General features: G+C 38.4%; 1 protein-coding gene across 4 annotated transcripts in view; it reads right to left on the bottom strand.

The window, feature by feature from the left end:
• The window catches only part of lca5 (lebercilin LCA5), a 142,376-nt gene that overhangs the window by 34,704 nt on the left and 80,138 nt on the right, over positions 1-27,534 (bottom strand). For all 4 annotated transcript variants that reach the window (XM_039747767.1, XM_039747768.1, XM_039747764.1 and 1 more), the window contains 2 exons: positions 1,515-1,652; positions 721-817 (listed from right to left, as the gene is read on the bottom strand). In XM_039747767.1, the coding sequence (XP_039603701.1) occupies positions 721-817; positions 1,515-1,652 (235 nt within the window). The remainder of the gene's footprint in view (positions 1-720; positions 818-1,514; positions 1,653-27,534) is intronic.

Raw genomic sequence — 27,534 nt, 5'->3', positions numbered from 1 at the left:
ACCTTGAAGCCCTCAAGAACGCTACTCACCATGAAATGGCTGAATAAGTCATGCAAGCGTTCAGAAATCGTATCAAAGAGTGTATCGCTAATGATGGTCACCACCTTGAAGACATCATTTTTAAAACACAGTGAAAAAAATCTATACTGTATACCCTTTCTTGTGTCATAATGAAATTTATTTTACCTTGTCGCATTTTTGTAGCATAAATGTTTGAAATGTGGTACTTCTTTTTGGTTCACCATGTATTAATCCTTAATATGGTTTTAGACTTGCACAATTACATTCCACAAACTAACAATTACACAGCAAGCAAAATATAATTTCACATTCATACTTATTTAATCCACCTTTTTTCATACATAGTTAAGTCCAACTGAATTTATTCCAGAGACTAAAAGAACATAGCAGAAAGCAGCCCTAAGGAAGACAATCTACGAATGGGATACTCATAAAACAAGGCCACTCGACAGTTTTAGAGTTACACTTCAGTCTAACACCATGTTTCGAACAGTAGCAAAAAACTGGTGTTCCTAATGCAAAGCAACCTAAAAAAGGCGAATCATGTAAGCTACTCTCACACACACACACACACACACACACACATACATACATACATTTCAGCTATGAAGCAACCCAAGATCCAAACACTTTGAGTAGCAAAGTGAAATGTCTTTGTCTTTGTAATATAGTCTTGTATTAAAAAAAAGTAAACATTACCTTTCTTTCTTGGTGTAGTTTCATTATCTTTCTTGGGAGATAACTTCAGCATACGATTAGCATAAATATTCCTTGTATCAAGCTCACGTTCCTTTTCCTAAATAATTAAAAAAACTGAATTTTAGGATACTTGTGGAGAAAAAAACATTGTATGTATCTTCCCTGATTTTTTTGAATAATTCCAGTATAAAGTAAGCAGATTTCTACAAAAAAATATTTTCAGAATTTATAGGGAAAAGTTTGATTAGACTTATTAGGGCAAAATTTGGAATTGTATAAAAACTGTAAACATGCTGTTAGTTTAAACAGTAGGGCATGTACAGATGTTAATATATACTCTTTAAATCCAGTTTAAAATAAATCTCAGATATTCCACTACAGGTAAGCCTTGATCATTTCTACTGGCAAAGCACTTAATGTGGTCATTAAAATCTTTTGTATTTTATTTGTTTTCATTACTATTTGTATTGCCCTATGTAGTGTATGCTCTCCAAAAATAAAACCAGAGAAAAGTAATGAATTATATATGTTCTGAAAAGCACTAATAAACATGATAATGATAAACATTTATCACCCCTTTAGATCATAAGTACAGTTATTTTGTATGTATACTGTAGATAAATAAGGGATATTTTCAATTAATATTCAACTAGCCAAATCTTTATGTTTACTCACAATGTGAAAAATATATACAGGTATATGATTTCTTGTGAAATAAAAATGAAGCCATTTCGGATCAACAATATTATACTATTTATAATTAGCTTGAAATGCTATTGGAAAGCATATTTAACCTTGAGTTTCTGACTTAGTTGATCCAGCTTCTCTTTCAGGTTTTTGGCATCCTCCTGTGCCTCATGTGCCTTCTTTTTCTCTGTTGCCAACTGTCTCTGAAAGCTGCTGCTACTGAGCTCAAGGTTTTTCTCCAGATCCTAACAAATGAAACAGATCATGTCAGAATGGCATATCACATAAACAGATTTTTATTATACACCATGTTAAAGTATGGCTTCAGATATATGTCTGCTATTAAAACAAACATTGATTTTTACAGTCAGACTTAATGTGAGCAGGCAAAGAGGAAAACAATATGCCCAACTGATGGTTTAAGCACTGAATTACTGTGGCAAACATGTCAAGAAAGCACTGAGCCAAGTGCGTAATCTAATGAATGGTTATTAAATAAAATTCAAGAAGAATCAGACATGTTTACACATTCACACAGAATTTTGCACTTGTGTAAAATTACAGAAGCTCAAAATTGGTCAAAGTAATCTTGTGCATTTTTTCGTATTTTGCTGAACACTGGAAAGTCTCACAAGTTAGTACTTATTTAATATAACAAATCAGAAAATTTTAGACATTTGCTAAGAATTCAAACCTTAAAGTAAAATTTACAGCAGTGCAAAATTAGCACATTTATTTTTTAAAATCACTGTACTGTGCATCTGGAGTGTGTTAGCATGATAGAGGGGATCATTTCTTACATGATTACAAATATTTATCATTCAAATTCTTATTTACAGAGAAGATGAACACATGGTCCCCAAGTGCAAGATTGGGAAACAACAACAACATACAAGTTCATAAATATTAAATAAGCAAAAGAAGGGGAACCATAAGTAAGGGGAACCATTTGTCAAGCGAATGTTGCTATACCAAGGACTCAAATAGTTCAGTTAATGAGTATCCTTATATCACTGAAACAGAAGTAGAAGCAGCAAAGCCTCTTAGAGGCATGGAGGCAATTAAACAGTTTTTAGTCACATTCTTAACCAAGTGCCTAACACACCAACAGCAACAGTAATTTGAGTCTATATATGGATGTGCTATTATAGTGTATTTGCAAAATTCAATCTGGTGTGGTAACACAGACAGCCAAGTGAGGTATCTATTGCAATATATGTCTATGTTTGCTGTTCTGAAATATTCTTTTTTTGTCAAGTGCCTGTCACTTCATTGTGTTCATTATGTGCACTAGATGATGAAAATGAGTAAGAACTCATGCTCAGTATAAACCATGTAATTGATGACTAGCCATTGTTTCATTGTCCTCAGAACAGATGGCATTTTATAAAGTTTGCATTTTACAGGACTTCAGAAAAATTATTGTCAGTGATGTCCGTCATTATTGTAGAAGAATCCACTCCTGAAGAAGGAAAACAAATTTTAGATTTATTGTATACTATCACACACGTGCGCATGTGGTACAGTTTAAGGGCTCAGATAATTGTAACTTCCCATTTGAAACCCAGAGGGCACTGTCGACAAATGCCTTTTCTCTTTTTGTCTCTGTAGACCAGTGGTAGATCGCAAAGGTAGAGAAGGTAGATCGCGTTGCATTCAAAAAAATTTTTTTTTAAACGTTAAGTCTATCATATACAGTGCATCCGGAAAGTATTCACAGCGCATCACTTTTTCCACATTTTCTTGTGTTGCAGCCTTATTCCAAAATGGATTAAATACATTTTTTTCCTCAGAATTCTACACACAACACTCCATAATGACAATATGAAAAAAGTTTACTTAAGGTTTTTACAAATTTATTAAAAATAAAAAAAAAATGAGAAATCACATGTACATAAGTATTCAGAGCCTTTGCTCAATACTTTGTCAATGCACCTTTGGCAGCAATTACAGCCTCAAGTCTTTTTGAATATGATGCCACAAGCTTGGCACACCTATCCTTGGCCAGTTTCGCCCATTCCTCTTTGCAGCACCTCTCAAGCTCCATCAGGTTGGATGGGAAGTGTCGGTGCACAGCCATTTTAAGATCTCCAGAGATGTTCAATCGGATTCAAGTCTGGGCTCTGGCTGGGCCACTCAAGGACATTCACAGAGTTGTCCTGAAGCCACTCCTTTGATATCTTGGCTGTGTGCTTAGGGTCGTTGTCCTGCTGAAAGATGAACCGTCGCCCCAGTCTGAGGTCAAGAGCGCTCTGGAGCAGATTTTCATCCAGGATGTCTCTGTACATTGCTGCAGTCATCTTTCCCTTTATCCTGACTAGTCTCCCAGTTCCTGCCACTGACAAACATCCCCACATCATGATGCTGCCACCAAACGTTCTCCACACGTGACGCCTGGTATTCACACCAAAGAATTTAATTTTTTGTTACTCTTGGTCTAAGAATTCTTCAGGTGCCTTTTGGCAAACTCCAGAACTTGAAAAGAAATATTTTTTGGAATGTGATCGCGCAATTCAGATCTAGTTGACGCGCACTACAGTACATCAAGCCCGCGTGCTATTGTGGTTTTTCCTGTGTGCCTCAATAAGTTACCCTCCCCTCGCTCTTACTTTTTTACCGTTCATCTAATGAATACACTGAGTATGGCTTTACCAAAACAATCATTGATCGCGAATTATGTATCCATTATTCATAAAGCTTCAATTGGTGACCTGTCTTTCTGCGTTAACCGCATATTTTTTCATACGTCTCAAACCAAGGGGATGCGAGGCTAAAATGAATCGAGAAGCGCGCGTACATACTTAGTGCAACCCCTCTCGGGAATCGAACCTCGGCGCTAGAGGCGAAGCCTCTACTATTGGGCCAGGGCGTGCGGTTTGTCTATTTGAGCGTAGCAGTTAATTCGGTTTTTGTTTAGCACTCTTTGGAACTGTTGCTTTTTGTCTACGCACTGCGTCAGTTCATGTGAGCCGCTGAATATGGTTTTATATGTCACTCGCTCGCTTCTAATTGTTTCGCTGCCTTCTTAATTATATAATGCATGTTTTCTTCAGCGCTGTTTGTAGCTCTTCCTGGTTTTCTACGTAATGCGTGATTACGTGAGAGGCGTGATGATGTCACACGAAACTCCGCCCCCATGGCTTTTGAGCTCAACTCCATTACAGTAAATGGAGAAAAATAGCTTCTAGTTATGATCATTATGTGTAGAATTTCGAAATGAAACCTGCCCAAATTTTGTAAGGAATGAGCCTGCCAAATTTCAGCCTTCTATCTATACGGGAAGTTGGAGAATTAGTGATGAGTCAGTGAGTCAGTCAGTGAGTCAGTGAGGGCTTTGCCTTTTATTAGTATACATATACACATCTACATATATATACACATATCAACATATATATACATACATATATACATACATACACACACACACACACACATACATATATACAGATAAATATACATATACTAGCAGAATACCCGCACTTCGCAGCGGAGAAGTAGTGTGTTAAAGAAGGTATAAAAAGAAAAGGAAAAATTTGAAAAACAACGTAACTTGATTGTTAATGTAATTGTTTTGTCATTGATATGAGTGTTGTTCTCATATCTATCTATCTATCTATATTATATATATATATATATATATATATATGTTGTTCTCATATCTCTATATATATATATATATTCTAGCAAAATACCAAGCCAGCGGAGAAGTAGTGTGTTAAAGAAGCAATGAAAAGAAAAGGAAACATTTTGAAAATAACGTAACCTGAATGTCAATGTAATTGTTTTGTCACTGTTGTGAGTGATGAGTGTTGTTGTCATATATATATATATTTACACACACACACATAAACATATATATATATATATATATACATATCTATACATATACACATATATACATACATATATATCTACATATATACACACACATATATACACACATATACATACATACACACACATATATACACACAAATACATATATATATATATACATACATACACACACACATATATAAACATATATATACATATACATACATATCTACATATATACACACACAGCTATTTCATTATCAGTGCAATACGCTGTTTGTTAAAATGGTTGACTCCCGCTCTTACGTGCAATAACAAATCAAATCATTCAGTTGTCTTTGCTCATGTCATTTTAGAGCTGGACGCCTGGCATCTTTTTTTGGCCACAAGTTCGTTTCTGTTTGCTGTGAGGTTCTGTGTTGTGGAGATTCTCAGGATGGATTGCAGGTGCTCATCAGTGAGGCGACTCCTGTGTGCTGTTTTGTTAGTCTTTATCACTGAGAAGAGCTTCTCACACAGATATGTGCTACCAAACATGCACAAGGTTCGAGCCGCATGTAGACGGACTTTTTTTGTTCATCAAAGTCACCAAAGCGCCGTGCAAACTCAGTGCGCAGTGCGCTCAGTTTATCAGCAAAGTGCGATTTGGGAACACCGTAGTGACGACTTGGTTTAACAGTACTTGGCAACAGGGAAAGTGGGGCAAGGTGAACTGGTGCATTTGTGTCTCCCATAAAAGCAGCTTCACTTGAAATCACTTTGTGATTGTGCACGGGTTAAAACGTCCGCTGAAGTGTCAGATTCTTATTTAATTATGCTGTTTTCTGTATCTTCTGAATTGCATTCAGGTTACCCTGATGCAAGGCAGCTGAAGCGCTGCATTATGGGATCTGTAGTTTATTGTGTTACCAGCGCTTCATATACCCAGGCTTTAATAACAATAATACAGTATATAAAATGATCTCGGGGCGGATATAATTACACGCGGGCGGATGTGGCCCGCGCCCTTGAGTTTGACACATATGGACTAAATAGAACTTGAAAAGATATGTTTTTAAATGTGATCGCGCAATTCAGATAGAGTTGACGCCAAGACTACAGCCTGCATGCCTCAATGAGTCATCCTCCCTCGCTCTTACTTTTTACCGCTCATCTAATGAATACACTGAGTATGGCTTTACCAAAACAATCATTGATGGCGAATAAAGTATCCATTATTCGAGTATGTAGAGCGGGATATATATATATACATATATATATATACCCCGTATCGCAGGAGAAGTAGTGTGTTAAAAAGGTAGAAAAGAAAAGGGAACATTTTAAAAATAACGTAACATGACTGTCAATATACAGTATTTGTTTTGTGAGTGTTACTGAGTGTTGCTGTCATCAAGGATTTGATTATCATTATTTCTTTCAATCAGGTTCGTATTTGTAGGATGTGTTGTGTTCAAGTTACATTCCGTGTTTGTCAATCGTTTTAAAGATGACAAGTTTTCATTTATCGATTCGTTTCTTACTGCATCATTAAACAGCTCGTCTTCTTCTTTATCTGAGACCTGACACACTGCATGCACGGGTTTTTTTTACACTGTCTTCCTTTAGCGGACATTGACTTTTCCCACCGTGTGCTTTGTTTCCGCAGTAGCTGGATTTATGAATATGCTTATCAGACGCTTCATATTTGTTGCTGCCTTTTCAATTGTGTAATTCGGTTTTGTTCAGCTCTTTGGAACTGTTGCTTTTTATCTGTGCACTGCGTCAGTTCACGTGAGCCGCTCGGTGTACATGCATCGAAGGTTTCCAGCTGTGCTGGTGCCATCTCGTGCTATGTCCGTGGCTGTATTTAATGTTACCTTAGTCCTGGCACTTAAAACTTTCTCTCGCAGTTTCGCTGAGTTTGTGTCAAACACCACCCTGACCATCTCATCTTCCTCTCCATAAGCACAGTCCTTCACCCGTGAATATTTACCCGTGGCAGTTTGCTATTGGATTGCCGCTGACGGACGGCCTTATATGGGCAGGCACTAAATTACAAACGCCAGCGCAGCCTGTCTATGAACTTAATTTAAAGTGTAGGTTTACATCGTGCTTTGTTTCAAGTAGCAGAACTCATGAATATGGTTGTATATGTCACTCGCTCGCTTCTTATTGTTTCGCTGCCTTCTCAATTATATAATGCATGTTTTCTTAAGCGCTTTTTTGAGCTCTTCCTGGTTTTCTATGTACTGCGTGATTACGTGGGAGGCGTGATGATGTCACACGAAACTCCGCCCCACGGCGTTGAAGCTCATCTCCATTACAGTAAATGGAGAAAAACTGCTTCCAGTTATGACCATTACGCGTGGAATTTCGATATAAAACCTGCCCAACTTTTGTAAGGAAGCTGTAAGGAATGAACCTGCCAAATTTCAGCCTTCCACCCACACGGGAAGTTGGAGAATTAGTGATGAGTCAGTGAGTGAGTCAGTGAGTGAGGGCTTTGCCTTTTATTAGTATATATATATATATATATATATATATATATATATATATATATATATATATATATATATATATATATATATATATCTATCTATATCTATATATCTATATATATATCTATATCTATATATCTATATATATATCTATATATCTATATATATATCTATATATATATATATATATATATACTAGCAAAATACCAGCAGAGCAGAGAAGTAGTGTGTTAAAGAAGGAAAGAGAAAGAAAAGGAAACATTTTGAAAATAACGTAACATGATTGTCAATGTAATTGTTTTGTCACTGTTATGAGTGTCGCTGTGATATATATATATATATATATATAGCAAAATACCCGCGCTTCGCAGCGATGTCATGTGTTAAAGAAGTTATGAAAAAGAAAAGGAAACATTTTAAAAATAATGTAACATGATTGTCAAAGTAATTGTTTTGTGTATTTGGCAGCGCCACAAAGTTTTTTCGTCTAGCTGCATCAGAAAATGTACCACAACGTCTGACACGCCTCCTTTTTAGTGTTTTCTCACAGCTTGGATTGCTGCTGTCATATATATAAACACACACACACACAAACACACACACACATACATATCTTCATATCTACATATCTACATATCTATATACATATCTACATATATACACATATATATATATACATACCTATCTACGTCATATATACACATATATACATACATACACACACAAATTATATATATGTGTGTATGTATGTATGTATGTATGTGTGTGTGTGTGTGTGTGTGTGTGTGTGTATGTATGTATGTATATATATATATATATATATATATATAATGTAGAGGAGGTGTGTGTGTGTTTATATATATATATATATATATATATATATATATATATATACATACATACATATATATACACATACATATACTTGTGTGTATGTTTGTATGTGTCTATATGTGTGTGTATAGCTTTGGTCACTGAGTGCAAGGGAAAAATAATAAAATATAGTCTATAAGTTATTAAACAGTAAAACATTAACGTTTTAAGAAGTACAGGTACATTGAGCACTACTGGAGTGGTTTCAGGTAAACTACATTTTAAAGACTGTGTAACACAACAGGTAAGTAACTAACAGCAGCTAAAATGTATATGGATCATCTCTCGGTAGTAGATCCCTTTTGAAAGGCGCTACACGACGGCTGTGGTATAGAAATTACATTTTCTATGTGAACGCTCAAATTTGTGCCTCTGGTAATGTGCCTTACCGCATTTAAAGAAAATTAGTTTTGTGTCCTCTGCAGTGTTAAGAGAGAAAGGCTTTGGTTTGGGATAAAAGGAAAAAGGTGTAAAGAAAGGAAAGTTGCCTTTTTCTTTTATATAGTATAGAGAGATGTGTTCGCTGACGCTATGATCGCCTTTTGGGGACAGTCGCGTGGGTCTTGTGTAGACTGGTGAGACGCCCCTGCCATTAATCAGCTGTGATGGCACTGTCAGTCCTCCACTCGTGTGCGTGTCTTCATAATCCGAGGTGAGGACCTCATAATCGATACGTGCAAAAGAAAGTGTGAATCGCCTTAATATTATTTTTCCGTGGTGTAGAAAAGGGGTCCCGTGTTTGCACTTGTCTGGGCTATAGCGCAGGGGAGGATGAAAAAATTAAAAGTGCTCACTTTGACTTAAGGCAGAAGCGCAGTCAGCGCCTCAAAGGCCGGCACAGCTATGCTGCGCTGGCTGCTCGACTTTGCTGGGCAGGAGACCACAGTTTTGCAGACACGCTCATGATATCAAAAGTCTCAGCCTTTGGAGGTCATTCATATATTATATATATAGCAAAATCCCGCTACCGAGCGGAGAAGTAGTGTGTTAAAGAAGTAATGAAAAGAAAAGGAAACATTTTAATAATAACGTAACATGATTGACATTGTCATGAGTGTTGCTGTCATATATATGCCTGCCTAAATAAGTCACCCTCGCTTTGCTCTTACTTTATTTACCGCTCATTTAATCATGGCTATTGGCGGAAAAATTATAAAATGGAAGGAGGATGGCTTTACCAAAACAATTATTGATGGCTTAATCGATTATTCATAAAGCTTGAATTGGTGATCTGTTTTTCTGTGTTAACCTCATATTTTTCATACTTCTTCTCAAACTAAGGTGGTGCGAGGGTAAAATGAATCAGGATGCGCTTGATCAATGTAATCGTGTACCAGGAAATCATGCATTGACAAAAGCTCCCTTTGCTTGTAATGCAAAGTGTGATTAAATGCATTTTTTTAACGCTATGGAGCACATGCATCAAGCTTCTCAGCTGTGCTTGTGCTAAGAAAAGGAAAGATTTTAAAATAACGTAACACGCATTGTCAATGTAACCTTTTGTAAGTAGTGCCTGGAGGATTCAGTGTGGAGAAACTCTAGAGACAGTGTGTGTATTAACTTGTGGATTTTTCTGTGAGTATTTGGTGGCAGTCTGACGAGTTGCTTCGAAGACGGCGTTAGCGCGAGCTCAGCTCAGAGCGAAATGAGGTAAATGGGAGGGGAGATGATGACGTGACTCCCCACCGCCTTTAACTGTCAATCCCCACAAACACAGTCTCTCGAATTTGCATAAGCACACCCCTTCACCTACAATTTTAACTTAGTTACAAAGTGATCAAAACTCGCTTATATCCTGCGCCCTCTCATTAAACTTGTATCCCGCATTACCTGTGGGCATGTGAAACGCCAGCGGTAGCCTGTCTATGAACTTAATTTAAAGTTTAGGTTTACACCTTGCTTTCTTTCCGAGGTAGCAGCACTCATGAATATGGTAGTATATGTCACTCGCCGCTTCTTATTGTTTCACTGCCTTCTCAATTATATAATGCATGTTTTCTTAAGCGCTTTTGGAGGTCTTCCTGGTTTTCTACGCACGCGCTGACAGTCAGTTCACGGATTACATGGGAGGCGTGATGATGTCACGAAACTCCGCCCCACGCCTTTCCAGCTCAACTCCATTACAGTTAATGGAGAAAAATACCTTCCAGTTATGACCATTAGGTGTAGAATTTCGAAATGAAACCTGCCCAACTTTTGTAAGTAAGCTGTAAGGAATGAGCCTGCCAAATTTCAGCCTTCTACCTACACGGGAAGTTGGAGAATTAGTGATGAGTCAGTGAGTGAGTGAGTGAGTTAGTGAGTGAGGGCTTTGCCTTTTATTAGTATAGATATACATAACCATATATATATATATATATATATATATATATATATATACACATAGACACACTGTATATACATATCTACATATATATATATACTAGTAAAATACCTGTGCTTCATTAGGAGAAGTATTGTGTTAAAGAAGTAATGAAAAGAAAAGGAAACATTTTAATAATAACGTAACATGATTGACATGATTGATGTAATTGTGTGGTTATTGTCATGAGTGTTGCTGGCATATATATATATATATATACATATACATATATATACATACATATACACACTCACCTAAAGGATTATTAGGAACACCATACTAATACGGTGTTTGACCCTCTTTCGCCTTCAGAACTGCCTTAATTCTACGTGGCATTGACTCAACAAGGTGCTGAAAGCATTCTTTAGAAATGTTGGCCTATATTGATAGGATAGCATCTTGCAGTTGATGGAGATTTGTGGGATGCACATCCAGGGCACGAAGCTCCCGTTCCATCACATCCCAAAGATGCTCTATTGGGTTGAGATCTGGTGACTGTGGGGGCCATTTTAGTACAGTGAACTCATTGTCATGTTCAAGAAACCAATTTGAAATGATTCGAGCTTTGTGACATGGTGCATTATCCTGCTGGAAGTAGCCATCAGAGGATGGGTACATGGTGGTCATGAAGGGATGGACATGGTCAGAAACAATGCTCAGGTAGCCCGTGGCATTTAAACGATGCCCAATTGGCACTAAGGGGCCTAAAGTGTGCCAAGAAAACATCCCTCACACCATTACACCACCACCACCAGCCTGCACAGTGGTAACAAGGCATGATGGATCCATGTTCTCATTCGGTTTACGCCAAATTCTGACTCTACCATTTGAAGGTCTCAACAGAAAACGAGACTCATCAGACCAGGCAACATTTTTCCAGTCTTCAACAGTCCAATTTTGGTGAGCTTGTGCAAATTGTAGCCTCTTTTTCCTATTTGTAGTGGAGATGAGTGGTACCCGGTGGGGTCTTCAGCTGTTGTAGCCCATCCGTCTCAAGGTTGTGCGTGTTGTGGCTTCACAAATGTTTTGCTGCATACCTCGGTTGTAACGAGTGGTTATTTCAGTCAAAGTTGCTCTTCTATCAGCTTGAATCAGTTGGCCCATTCTCCGCTGACCTCTAGCATCAACAAGGCATTTTCGCCCACAGGACTGCAGCATACTGGATGTTTTCCCTTTTCACACCATTCTTTGTAAACCCTAGAAATGGTTGTGCGTGAAAATCCCAGTAACTGAGCAGATTGTGAAATACTCAGACCGGCCCGTCTGGCACCAACAACCATGCCACGCTCAAAATTGCTTAAATCACCTTTCTTTCCCATTCTGAAATTCAGTTTGGAGTTCAGGAGATTGTCTTGACCAGGACCACACCCCTAAATGCATTGAAGCAACTGCCATGTGATTGGTTGATTAGATAATTGCATTAATGAGAAATTGAACAGGTGTTCATAATAATCCTTTAGGTGAGTGTATATAAATATATATATATATATAAATATATATATATATATATATATATATATATATATATATACAGTGGTGTGAAAACTATTTGCCCCTTCCTGATTTCTTATTCTTTTGCATGTTTGTCACACAAAATGTTTCTGATCATCAAACACATTTAACCATTAGTCAAATATAACACAAGTAAACACAAAATGCAGTTTTAAATGATGGTTTTATTATTTAGGGAGAAAAAATCCAAACCTACATGGCCCTGTGTGAAAAAGTAATTGCCCCTGAACCTAATAACTGGTTGGGCCACCCTTAGCAGCAATAACTGCAAGCAAGCGTTTGCTTATAACTTGCAATGAGTCTTTTACAGCTCTGGAGGAATTTTGGCCCACTCATCTTTGCAGAATTGTTGTAATTCAGCTTTATTTGAAGGTTTTCTAGCATGAACCGCCTTTTTAAGGTCATGCCATAGCATCTCAATTGGATTCAGGTCAGGACTTTGACTAGGCCACTCCAAAGTCTTCATTTTGTTTTTCTTCAGCCATTCAGAGGTGGATTTGCTGGTGTGTTTTGGGTCATTGTCCTGTTGCAGCACCCAAGATCGCTTCAGCTTGAGTTGACGAACAGATGGCCGGACATTCTCCTTCAGGATTTTTTGGTAGACAGTAGAATTCATGGTTCCATCTATCACAGCAAGCCTTCCAGGTCCTCAAGCAGCAAAACAACCCCAGACCATCACACTACCACCACCATATTTTACTGTTGGTATGATGTTCTTTTCTGAAATGCTGTGTTCCTTTCATGCCAGACGTAACGGGACATTTGCCTTCCAAAAAGTTCAACTTTTGTCTCATCAGTCCACAAGATATTTTCCCAAAAGTCTTGGCAATCATTGAGATGTTTCTTAGCAAAATTGAGACGAGCCCTAATGTTCTTTTTGCTTAACAGTGGTTTGCGTCTTGGAAATCTGCCATGTAGGCCGTTTTTGCCCAGTCTCTTTCTAATGGTGGAGTCGTGAAAACTGACCTTAATTGAGGCAAGTGAGGCCTGCAGTATTTTGGAAGTTGTCCTGGGGTCTTTTGTGACCTCTCGGATGAGTCGTCTCTGCGCTCTTGGGGTAATTTTGGTCGGCCAGCCACTCCTGGGAAGGTTCACCACTGTTCCATGTTTTTGCCGTTTGTGGATAATGGCTCTCACTGTGGTTTGCTGGAGTCCCAAAGCTTTAGAAATGGCTTTATAACCTTTACCAGACTGATAGATCTCAATTACTTCTGTTCTCATTTGTTCCTGAATTTCTTTGGATCTTGGCATGATGTCTAGCTTTTGAGGTGCTTTTGGTCTACTTCTCTGTGTCAGGCAGCTCCTATTTAAGTGATTTCTTGTTTGAAACAGGTGTGGCAGTAATCAGACCTGGGAGTGGCTACGGAAATTGAACTCAGGTGTGATACACCACAGTTCGGTTATTTTTTAACAAGGGGGCAATTACTTTTTCACACATGGCCATGTAGGTTTGGATTTTTTTTTCTCCCTAAATAATAAAAACCATCATTTAAAAACTGCATTTTGTGTTTACTTGTGTTATATTTGACTAATGGTTAAATGTGTTTGATGATCAGAAACATTTTGTGTGACAAACATGCAAAAGAATAAGAAATCTGGAAGGGGGCAAATAGTTTTTCACACCACTGTATATATATATATATATACACACACACACAAACATATGAACATATATATATACACACATGCACATATACTGTATATAGATACACTAACAAAATACCAGCAGGAGAGAAGTAGTGTTAAAGAAGCAATGAAAAAGAAAAGGAAACATTTTGAAAATAACGTAACATGATTGTCAATGTAATTGTTTTGTCACTGTTGTGAGTGATGAGTGTTGCTGTCATATATTTACACACACACACACACATAAACATATATATATACATATCTATACATATACACATAAATATACACACACACATATATACATACATATATATATATCTACATATATACACAAAAATACATATATATATATATACATACATACACACACACATATATAAACATATATACATATACATACATATCTACATATATACACACACAGCTATTTCGTATCAGTGCAATACGCTGCTTGTTAAAACGGATAACTCCCGCTCTTACGCAAGTCTGCGTGGATATTATGAACTATCATATTTGTTCAAGTTCTATTTAAATTTTAAATAGAAGGAATTTTTATTTAGTCGACAGAAATATCTTTGGTAGGAATGGTAAAAACAGACAGGAATATTATTCTGAATAAATCAACTCAAACCTTAAACAACTTATAATATTTTGCTCTCCATAAAAATATATCCTGTCTAAATTATACAAGTTAGAAATAAAGTAAACGTTAAAAGAACAAACATTCAAATTTCTTTACTCTTATGTAATTTTATATAAAAATAAACTTAGATTTTAAATATCCCAAAAGATTTTGCTCTCCATAAAAATATATCCTGTCAAAATTATACAAATTCAAATATGAACATGCTGCATAACAAAACCTAGAAATATAAATAAAATGTGTTCCTTTCAGCAATAACAAATCAAATCATTCAGTTGTCTTTGCTCATATGTCATTTTAGAGCTGGACGCCTGGCATCTTTTTTTGGCAACAAGTTCGTTTCTGTTTGGTGTGAGGTTCTGTGTTGTGGAGATTCTCAGGATGGATTGCAGGTGCTCATCAGTGAGGCGACTCCTGTGTGCTGTTTTGTTAGTCTTTATCACTGAGAAGAGCTTCTCACACAGATATGTGCTACCAAACATGCACAAGGTTCGAGCCGCATGTAGACGGACTTTTTGTTCTTCAAAGTCACCAAAGCGCCGTGCAAACTCAGTGCGCCAGTTTATCAGCAAAGTGCGATTTGGGAACACCGTAGTGACGACTTGGTTTAACATTACTTGGCAACAGGGAAAGTGGGGCAATTGCACTGGTGCATTTGTGTCTCCCATAAAAGCAGCTTCACTTGAAATCACTTTGTGATTGTGCACGGGTAAAACGTCCGCTGAAGTGTCAGATTCTTATTTAATTCTTCTGCTTTCTGTATCTTCTGCATTGCATTCAGGTTACCCTGATGTTTTGTCTCATAGTGCCGCCTTAGATTAAATTCTGTAATTACAGCCACATTAGCTCCACAAATGAGACACACGGGTTCAGTAAACATATACTCAGCCTCCCATCGGTTTTAAAGGCTCTATTTTCAGAATCAACTTTTCTCTTCAGCATCGTGTGAGCTAGCTTCGCAATAACTTGCAGCATCATAAGCTAGACTTGATTAACGCGTAAGTGTTCGCAAGGCAGCTGAAGCGCTGCATTATGGGATCTGTAGTTTATTGTGTTACCAGCGCTTCATATACCCGGCCATTAATAACAATAATACAGTATATAAAATGATCTCGGGCCGGATATAATTACACGGGCGGATGTGGCCCTGCCCTTGAGTTTGACACATATGGACTAAATAGAACTTGAAAAGATATATTTTTCAAATGTGATCGCGCAATTCAGATAGAGTTGACGCAAGACTACAGCCTGCATGCCTCAATAAGTCATCCTCCCTCGCTCTTACTTTTTACCGTTCATCTAATGAATACACTGAGTATGGCTTTACCAAAACAATCATTGATGGCTAATAAAGTATCCATTATTCGAGTATGTAGATCGGGATATATATATATATATATATATATATATACCCGCATCGCAGCGGAGAAGTAGTGTGTTAAAAAGCTAGAAAAGAAAAGGGAACATTTTAAAAATAACGTAACATGACTGTCAATATACAGTATTTGTTTTGTGAGTGTTACTGAGTGTTGCTGTCATCAAGGATTTGATTATCATTATTTCTTTCAATCAGGTTCGTATTTGTAGGATGTGTTGTGTTCAAGTTACATTCCGTGTTTGTCAATCGCTGTAAAGATGACAGGTTTCATTCATCGATTCGTTTCTTACTGCATCAATAAACAGCTCGTCTTCTTCTTTATCTGAGACCTGACACACTGCATGCACGGGTTTTTTACACTGTCTTCCTTTAGCGGGACATTGACTTTTTCCAACGTGTGCTTTGTTTCCGCAGTAGTTGGATTTATGAATATGCTTGTATGTATCAGACGCTTCATATTTTTGCTGCCTTTTCAATTGTGTAATTCGGTTTTGTTCAGCTCTTTGGAACTGTTGCTTTTATCTGTGCACTGCGCCAGTTCACGTGAGCCACTCGGTGTACATGCATCGAAGGTTCCCAGCTGTGCTGGTGCCATCTCGTGCTATGTCCATGGCTGTATTTAATGTTACCTTAGTCCTGGCACTTAAAACTTTCTCTCGCAGTTTCGCTGAGTTTGTGTCAAACACCACCCTGACCATCTCATCTTCCTCTCCATAAGCACAGTCCTTCACCCGTGAATATTTAGTGGCAGTTTGCTATTGGATTGCCGCTGACGGACGGCCTTATATGGGCAGGCACTAAATTACAAACGCCAGCGGCAGCCTGTCTATGAACTTAATTTAAAGTGTAGGTTTACATCGTGCTTTGTTTCCGAAGTAGCAGAACTCATGAATATGGTTGTATATGTCACTCGCTCGCTTCTTATTGTTTCGCTGCCTTCTCAATTATATAATGCATGTTTTCTTCAGCGCTTTTTGAGGTCTTCCTGGTTTTCTATGTACTGCGTGATTACGGGAGGCGTGATGATGTCACACGAAACTCCGCCCCACGGCGTTGAAGCTCATCTCCATTACAGTAAATGGAGAAAAACTGCTTCCAGTTATGACCATTACGCGTAGAATTTCGATATAAAACCTGCCCAACTTTTGTAAGGAAGCTGTAAGGAATGAACCTGCCAAATTTCAGCCTTCCACCCACACGTGAAGTTGGAGAATTAGTGATGAGTGAGTGAGTGAGTGAGTGAGGGCTTTGCCTTTTATTTGTATAGATATATAAATACACATATATATACACACATACATATATATATACAGTAATCCCTCGCTATATCGCGCTTTGACTTTCGCGGTTTCGCTCTATCGCGGATTTTATATGAAAGCATAACTAAATATATAACGCGGATTTTTCGCTGCTTCGCGGGTTCTGCAGACAATGTGTCTTTTTACTTCCTGTACATGCTTCCTTAGTTGGTTTGCCCAGTCGATTTCATACAAGGGACGCTATTGGCGGATGACTGAGAAGCTAACCAATCAGAGCACGCAGTTAAGTCCTCCTGACTGAGAAGCTAACCAATCAGAGCACGCAGTTAAGTTCCTGCTTGCTGAATACAGTGTTAACCAGGAAGTCTCGTCTCGCTCATTCAGCATCAACGTGTTTCGCTGTGTAAAGAGTTGTGCTCTTTGTGTTTATCTTTGTGCATAGTCAAGCCCTTCATTATGGCTCCAAAACGATCTGCTACTGCTTCAGGGGCCGTGCCCAAGCGCAAACGGAAGATGTTAACGATTGCCGAAAAGGTAAACGTTTTGGATTTGTTGATGGGTACGATTCTTTTTATTTAAAAAGTAGGAAAGGAATATAAGATCTACGGCCGCAGTGTCCTTTTAACCAGGGTGCAAAACAAGTTGTAAGTGGATGTAATAAGGCAGTAGTCTGGATGGAATCTGCTTTAGGGATTTGGATTGAAGACTGCCAGAAGAAGAACAACGGCAGTGCTTCACAATCGCCTGAAGTGGCTCCTTTAAGGGCTGTAACGCTCTCCTTTGTTGTGCAGTAAAATAAAACTCATTGTTATCGGACAAGTCATCGTGTCATTGTTGGTGAGTAACCATAATTAATTTTCTACTTACAGTACTTAGTACATGTAATGCACGCTTAGTGTCACTGTACACACACATTTACTGTATACTATTTTTGTTGCATTGTACGTATTTATTGCTGGTGGCATGTCTATCGTAATGGCTGTAACATGTGATATCGGAGACACTCAATATCTTTAAAATAATATTTAGGTTTTACTGTATATAAACAGAGGGCGGCACGGTGGCGCAGTGGTAGCGCTGCTGCCTCGCAGTTAGGAGACCCAGGTTCGCTTCCCGGGTCCTCCCTGCGTGGAGTTTGCATGTTCTCCCCGTGTCTGCGTGGGTTTCCTCCGGGCTCGGTTTCCTCCCACAATCCAAAGACATGCAGGTTAGGTGGATTGGCGATTCTAAATTGGCCCTAGTGTGTGCTTGGTGTGTGGGTGTGTTTGTGTGTGTCCTGCGGTGGGTTGGCACCCTGCCCAGGATTGGTTCCTGCCTTGTGCCCTGTGTTGGCTGGGATTGGCTCCAGCAGACCCCCGTGACCCTGTTCGGATTCAGCGGGTTAGAAAATGGATGGATGTATATAAACAGTGTGTTTACATAATTTCAATGAATCTTACCTAATATCTAAGAGAATACAAAGGGATTATGCTGTATAACTCTGCGGGGAATATTTATAAACAGTGTGGGAGAGTTTATAAGGGCTTAAAATATATAAAATAACCATAGAAACATATGGTTTCTACTTCGCGGATTTTCACCTATTGCGGGGGGGTCTGGAACGCAACCCCCGCGATCGAGGAGGGATTACTGCATACATATACATATATATATACACACACAGACACACAAACATATATATATATATATATATACATATATATATATATATATATATCTACATATATATATATATATATATATATATATATACACACACATATATATATACATATCTAACAGAATCAAATAATAGACATGGAAAGGAATATTGTAAATTCAAGCTGTTTTAATTTCTGAAAAAAAAAATGCATTTAAACTGCATTTCATTTCAAAACAGAAACAAAAATATGATCCCTGGCTAAAATTGGGCAGACTTAAAAAAAAGTGGTATTTTAAGTACTTTAAGTACATTTTCAGAATGGTATTGTCTTTAATTAATAATAAAAAAAAGTTCAACATTAAAGTGCAGTTTTTCTTCTTAAAAAATAAGGCAAAAACATAAAAGGTAATTTGACCAGCCTCACCTTTAAACTGTGAGTAACCTTAGCCAAAATTATTTTGTAAATTAGGCTAAAACAGTGTGATCATTGAACATTTTGTAATTAGATGTAATTTGAATTACTAACGGTCACGGAAGTCCAATGATCCCCAGTAAGAGCCACAAAGTCCGCTTTCTGTAATGCATCTAATTTTGCTTGCTTTTCAATGTCATAAAGCTGTTGAATTTTACTTGAAATACGCTAACTGTAGCACATTTTCTAACCCCCTATCTTCCACCACTGTTAGTGGTCTACAGTCCAAAGCAATGTATTTTGCGAGAGAATTTGTAAGTTTGACCTATGTTGACTTACTAATTTTGGTCCTGAAGCCAGTCATTTCATGTTGGGCTGCCGACACCTTTTGTTTGTACTCGAACCCGTACTGCTAGTGCTAACAGCATACAAAGTTTCTGTGCTCGCTGTAACATGTTTTGCATTTAGATGGAACCGTAAGGTTTAAGTGCCTCGGTGGTATGCAAACTCATTTTTGCACAGTTTGCACCAAACCACGCTTTAATCAAGGCTTTCGTCACATGATATCCGATATGGTGTTCCACAAGGCTCTATCCTGGGTCCGCTGTTATTCTCAATCTATATGCTTCCGTTACGTCAGATTATCTCTGGGCACAACGTGAGCTACCACAGCTATGCTGATAACGCACAGCTGTACTTATCAATAGCACCTGATGACCCCGATTCTCTTGATTCACTAACACAATGTCTGACTTGTATCTCAGAATGGATGAATAGTAACTTTCTCAAGTTAAATAAAGAGAAAACTGAAATCTTAGTGATTGGCAATAATGGATACAATGAGGCTATTAGAAATAAACTGGATACATTAGGATTAAAAGTCAAGACGGAGGTAAAAAGCTTAGGGGTAATTGTTGACTGTAATCTGAATTTTAAATCGCATATTAATCAAATCACTACGACAGCAGTTTTTCACCTAAGAAACATAGCAAAAGTTAGACCTCTTATATCATTGAATGATGCTGAGAAATTAGTTCACACATTTGTTTTCAGTCGACTAGATTACTGTAAAGCACTCCTCTCAGGACTACCCAAAAAAGACATAAATCATTTGCAACTAGTGCAGAATGCAGCTGCTAGAATCCTAACTAGGAAAAGAAAATCCAAGCACATTTCTCCAGTTTTAATGTCACTACACTGGTTACCTGTGTCATTCAGGATTGACTTTAAAATTCTGCTTATGGTTTATAAAGCCTTAAATAATCTCGCTCCATCTTATATATTGGAATGTCTGACACCTTATATTCTAAATCGTAACCTTAGATCCTCAAATGAGTGTCACCTTAGAATTCCAAGAACAAAGCTTAAAAGAAGTGGTGAGGTGGCCTTCTGCTGCTATGCACCTAAAATCTGGAATAGCCTGCCAATAGGAATTTGCCAGGCTAATACAGTAGAACACTTTAAAACACTGCTGAAAACATATTTCTTTAACATGGCCTTTATATAACTTCAATTTAACTTAATTCAACTTAATCCTGATACTCTGTATGTTCAAATCTTCATAATAACTATTCATGGTGGCTCTAAAATCTGTACTGACCCCTACTCTCTTCTGTTTCATTTTCTGGTTTCTTTGTGGTGGTGGCCTGCGCCACCTCCACCTACTCAAAGCTTCATGATGCTCCAACAATGATGGATGGATTAAAAGGCAGAAGTCTACGTGACCATCATCATCAAGTCCTTCCGTGAGAACCCTAAATCCAAAGAGGACTGTTTCATTTATGTTAGGTAGAATGCCCAGAGGGGACTGGGCAGTCTAATGGTCTGGAATCCCTACAGATTTTATGTTTTTCTCCGGCCGTCTGGAGTTTTTTTTTTTCTGTCCCCCCTGGCCATTGGACCTTACTCTTATTCTACATGGGAAGTTGGAGAATTAGTGATGAGTCAGTGAGTGCCACTGTTGGCCGCCATATTGAATTTTCCAAATGTCACTAATTCTCCAACTTCCCGTGTAGGTAGAAGGCTGAAATTTGGCAGGCCCATTCCTTACAGCTTACTTACAAAAGTTAAGCAGGTTTCATTTCGAAATTCTATGCGTAAAGGTTATAACGGTCAACAATGTCCGCCACATTGAACTTTCTTATTCATGGCCCCATCTTCACGAAATTTGGTAGGCGGCTTCCTTGTGCTAACCGAAACCAATGTACATACTTATTTCGGTGGTATGACGCCACTGTCGGCCGCCATATTGAACTTTTAACGGAAACCGATGTCTGTACTTAGTTCGTTGGTATGACACCACCGTTGGCCGCCATATTGAACTTTCCAACGTCACTAATTCTCCAACTTCCCGTGTAGGTAGAAGGCTGAAATTTGGCAGGCTCCTTCCTTACAGCTTACTTACAAAAGTGAAGCAGGTTTCATTTCGAAATTCTACGCGTAACGGTCAACAACGTCCACCATATTGAACTTTCTTATTCATGGCCCGATCTTCTCGAAATTTGATAGGCGGCTTCCCTGCACTAACCAAACCAATGTACGTACTTATTTCGTGGTATGATGCCACTGTCGGCCGCCATATTAAACTCTTCAACAGTCTTTGTTACTTATGGGTCCATCTTCAAGAAATTTGGTACACGGGTTCCTAACGCTAACTGAATCCTACTTACGTACATATATACGTCCATAGCCAGCAGTTCGGTCATCGTGTGAGGTGGCGTTGGGTCCCCCATCCCAACGCCTCCCACGTTGTTGGCTGCCTGCCTATATAAGACTGTCCGTCGCCCGTCTCTACATTCCCTTCCTTGCTTCGCCACGGATTCACGCCTCCCTACTGATAACTACAGCCTTTTTGTTTAATCCACAGCTTCTCCGCTGTTTTATTGTTTGTTTATTACAATTATAGTTATTGTATAGGTATTTTAGACTTACTTTACATTGCTCCGTACCCATTTCCTTTATCATTCCAACCCCCATTACCATGTCTATCGAGGTGATCACCATCAATCAAAGAACTGTCACTTACTGAGTGGTTTCCATGCCCGGAGATGGCACCTACCTTTTCTATTCTCTTTGTTCCATATTGCACAGCCATATCAGGCTCACTCTTGATATTCGGAGGAACATTGTGTCTTATGTATTGAATGACTGGGACAGGTTTAAAGTGTGGACTGATGACGGTACAGGAGACAATTATTCTACACAGGAGCACTAGAAGAGTGAAATGCTTAAGCCCTTCACCTATGGTTCTGCATGTGAGTTGATGGCTGCCGCTGAATTGTTCGGTTGTCGCTTTCAAGTGTACCGAAATGGCCAAATATTTTACACCTTTCGACAACCGCCAATGCCTCTTAAACATCTTAGATTCACAGGTGACGATTTCAGTAGTGAACACTTTGATGTTTATGAATGTTTAAACTCTCAAAAGCTGGATGTGATTTTATTGATGAAACCGGTTGTGTGCTTACATTGCTTGACAGATGACGAATGTTACTTCAACACAACAAATCCTGCAAATACTGTCGTAATTGAAACAAACCATGAAACTCAAACCGATTATGACAGCAGCAATCCAAGCTGTGAGATTTGAGACAAGATTACTATTCACATGGCCAACAGTAAGTTGCATGCTCAAGAGTAAGTTCAGCGCACAGCTTGGTCATATTACAACCGGAGGACTGAACTGACAACATGGTATACGAAGAGATCCTTATTGGCAGATTTTCCCTCAGTTTAAAAAGGTTAAATTTTCTTCTTAATAAAGATTTTAATGCAGTACTTTGCAGCTGCAAAGCGCGGGTATTTTGCTAGTATATATATATATATATATATATATATATATATAGTGTGACGGACAGCCGTTGCTGCTTCTGTTCCGGGGGAGTCGCCATGGGCAGTCCAATACCTCCCCCGGGACGCTTGGTGGCAGCCTCCCTGGCCGACGGTGATTCCCCAACCGCCCGCAGGGCTCCATGGGAGATGGAGTCCTCCACAGCTTGGTTGGGGCCCAGCATGGCCGCTAGGGGGAGCTGCCTGCTTCCCACAGCCTGGCTGGACGAGTTTTCAGCCCCACCCGGAAGTTCAATTAGGACCAGGTGGTTAATCACCTGGAATGTTTCCGGGTGGGCTATAAAAGGCCCCAGCCACCACCACTCAACGAGCCAGGGTTGGGAGGAGGAGGACTACGCTATGGAGGAGTGGTGGTAGAGAAGGTGGAGAAGTGAGTTTTGTGTGCTTTGTGCTTTTGAGACTGTGTTTGGGCTGTGTGGCACGGAGAAGACGTGTCACACAGCTGAAGAAAAATAAAAGCCTGTGTGTTTTGTACACGTTGCCTCTGCGTGGTCTGTGCCGGGTCGGGCGCTATATAGTGCCTTTTACATATATATATATATATATATATATATATATATATATATATATATATATATACACACACACATACATGTGTACATATATACACACACACACATATACTATGGGGTGCCAAACAGGCAAATACATTGATTTTGTGAATATATATGGTGTCAGAATATATAAAGTCAAAACTTGAATATATAAAGTCAGCGTCGGTATACATAAAGTCAAAACTTTTTTCTGAATATATAAAGTCAAAACTTGAATGTATAAAGTCAGTGCTGGTTTTGACTTTATTTATTCCGACAGTGACTTTATATAATCATATAATCAAGTTTTGACTTTATATATTCGGGAATGACTTTATATATACAAGTTTTGACTTTATATAGTTAAATTTAGTCATCATTGCATAACTTTTTCTTTACCATAGAAATTTAAAGACTAAATTCAACTTCCATTCCTAACAAAGATATTTCTGGCAACTAAATAGAACCTAGTTATATCCAAATTCAAGCTATTGAGCTGTCGCCTGCCTGCCTGAATAAGTCACCCTCGCTTCGCTCTTACTTTTTACCGTTCATTTAATCATGGCTAGTGGCGGAAAAATTATAAAATGGAAGGAGGATTACACTGAGTATGGCTTTACCAAAACAATTATTGATGGCGAATCGATTATTCATAAAACTTCAATTGGTGATCTGTTTTTCTGTGTTAACCTCATATTTTTTCATACTTCTTCTCAAACCAAGGGGGTGCGAGGGTAAAATGAATCGGGAAATCATGCATTGACAGAAGTTCCCCTTTGTTTGTATTGCAAAGTGTGATTAAATGCGTGATTTTTTAACAAGTTATGGAGCACATGCATCGAAGCTTCTCAGCTGTGCTTGTGCTAAGAAAAGGAAACATTTTAAAGATAATGTAACACGATTGTCAATGTAACATTTTGTAAGTAGTGCCTGGACAATTCAGTGTGGAGAAACTGTAGAGACAGTGTGTGTATTAACTTGTGGATTTTTCTGTATTTGGTGGCAGCGTTACAAACTCGCTTCCGTAATACTGTGTTAGCTGCGGAGCTCAGCTCAGAGCGAAATGAGGTGAATGGGAGGGGAGATGATGACGTGACTCCCACCCGCCTTAACTGTCAATCCCCCACAAACACAGTCTCTCAGAATTTGCATAAGCACAGCCCTTCACCTGCAATTTTAACTTAGTTACAAAGTGATCAAAACTCTCGTTTATATCATGCGTCCTCTCATTAAACTTGTATCCCGTGATTACCCGTGGGCATGACAAACGCCAGCGGCAGCCTGTCTATGAACTTAATTTAAACTTTAGGTTTACACCGTGCTTTGTTTCCAAAGTAGCAGCGCTCATAAATATGGTTGTATATGTTACTCGCTCGCTTCTTATTGTTTCACTGTCTTCTCAATTATATACTGCATGTTTTCTTCAGCGCGTTTTGGAGCTCTTCCTGGTTTTCTACGTAGTGTGTTGACAGTCAGTTCACGTGATTACGTGGGAGGCGTGATGATGTCAGAAGAAACTCCGCCCCCCACGGCTTTCCAGCTGAACTCCATTACAGCGTATGCAGAAAAATAGCTTCCAGTTATGACCATTACGCGTAGAATTTCGAAATGAAATCTGCCCAACTTTTGTAAGTAAGCTGTAAGGAATGAGCCTGCCAAATTTCAGCCTTCTACCTACACAGGAAGTTGGAGAATTAGTGATAAGTGAGTCACTGAGTGAGTGAGTGAGTGAGTCAGTCAGTGAGGGCTTTGCCTTTTATTAGTATAGATGTAAGGGGTTGATCTTCGGGTGCCCCAAAGATTTATCCTTTCTTGTCAGTTTTTGTTAACAATACATATCCAGAAACAATGTAAACACAGGGTCTAATGCATAATTTGGTAGTGCTGATACAATTTTAATTTTTCTCACTGTAGATAATTTATTTGCTTCATGGAGGTGCTATAAATATGGCATTTAGACCTTGATGCAGGGTGAGAGATGAGTTGTGATATGTGTCAACGGCTAAACTCAGTCTTGGTTACAAGGTCAATGAAGCTGAAAGAGTGTAGTGACATGTAACAAATTATTCACAGAGTATTGTCCAAAGCAGCAGAAATGGATACAGAGCAGTAATCATGCTTTCTTGTCTAGTGCATGAGGACTTTCATCTCCTCACCAGTTCTTCAATTTATTCCTGGTTGGCAGCACATTCAATGGTAAAGAAGCAGAGCATTTTGCATCTTCCAGGACCTGCAGTAAGAACAGCATAACTATTGTTTGAAATTCCAGCTACCAAGTGTAGCTGGAGAGTGGTGACGTGTTATATGTTAGTCGGATATGCAGTACAAGTAGAACTTTCATTCTAATCTTTACACATGTTAATTCTACAACTTGTACTGCTACTACAACTACTAGTGTGCTTCATGTTACTTAAAACCATCAGGGAAGACTCAAAACTGTAAGGTGCAGCGTGTGAAAATTGAACATCGTGGCATCTATTGATCTTATGCTTTTGACTTATGACCCAGATACATGAACATTTATGACTCATTTTCACTGACTATATACCAAACTGACTATAATCTTGTCCTGCCTGATAGTACAGCAAGAGTGGGCTTAGTATAACAATACATGCAAACTGCAATTCTTGTCATCTTGTGTACATAGCTAGGTAAATGTTATTTGCTGCTGCAAATAAAATGTTTCTTATCCTTACCTCACTACTTATTCCACTGAGTGAATGAGCAAAGAAGCAATAACGTACAATTAGTTTTATTTGCCTTTTAAAAAAGTGGCAACGTTGATGCATCATGGTTTAGGACTGATGAGAAAGCCTTCTCAATTATTTTTTTACAATATTTATTGTGAGCCTGTTCATCAGGTTTTACTCTTTCAAGCCTTCTGAATTACCATTTCTTTTCACAATATTTATTGTGAGTCTGTTCATCAGGTTTTACTCTATCAGGATGAGCACCACTTTCTGAGTAACTGAGCAAAACTTTGCACCCATTTGGGTTATTCCCTGGGAGTAGCTGTTTTTGGAAATTTATTGGCAATAAACTGTTGTTATTGTCAACAGTTATTAAGATAGAAGGGTGCTGACACATACTAGTATGTATATGTGCAGGGATGTCACAAGTCCCAATAACAGAATATGGAATTTTCTGACGTAGAGAACTAGTCAAGACAGCTCAGAAGCTCTCCTGACAATTAGGTATGCAGCAGCATAAGCTTTTTGAACTTCAAACTTGATGGTCTTTTTAGATGGGACACTTTGTTTTCCATTCTATATTTTAACATTGCCAAGCCAAACAAAGAGGTTAAAAGCAAACACTGATCCAGGGTCATAGTGAGAACTTCAGTGGCACGTATGAAGTACAACAAATCCCATGTTATAACTTTGGTGATATGCATGTTAAGAGGGGAACTGTAATCGTGTTTACTACACATTAAAAACAAAATATGTATTTAATATCAGAAGGTGCACAGGTTTATGGGCAGATATCAAGATGCTGAATGTGAAAATATTCCCAAGCAATAATAATACTTAAGTATTGTTCCTTGGGGTTTTCATAACATTTTTATCATTTCATTAAAAAACACCTGTAATCCAGATAAAATGTTTCTAATGGAGAGATAGTTAAGATACGGTTTACTCAATTTTGTTAGTGTTGAACTCATCAGCAATAATAATTTAGATGTTCTACCAGACCATTATCTGACAGATGCAAGGCTGCCAGGAGGTTTGCTGGGTCTTTATCC

Source organism: Polypterus senegalus, chromosome 3 (assembly GCF_016835505.1).
Source record: "Polypterus senegalus isolate Bchr_013 chromosome 3, ASM1683550v1, whole genome shotgun sequence".
Taxonomy (NCBI): Eukaryota; Metazoa; Chordata; class Cladistia; order Polypteriformes; family Polypteridae; genus Polypterus; species Polypterus senegalus.
This window is presented reverse-complemented; position numbering and strand designations above follow the sequence as displayed.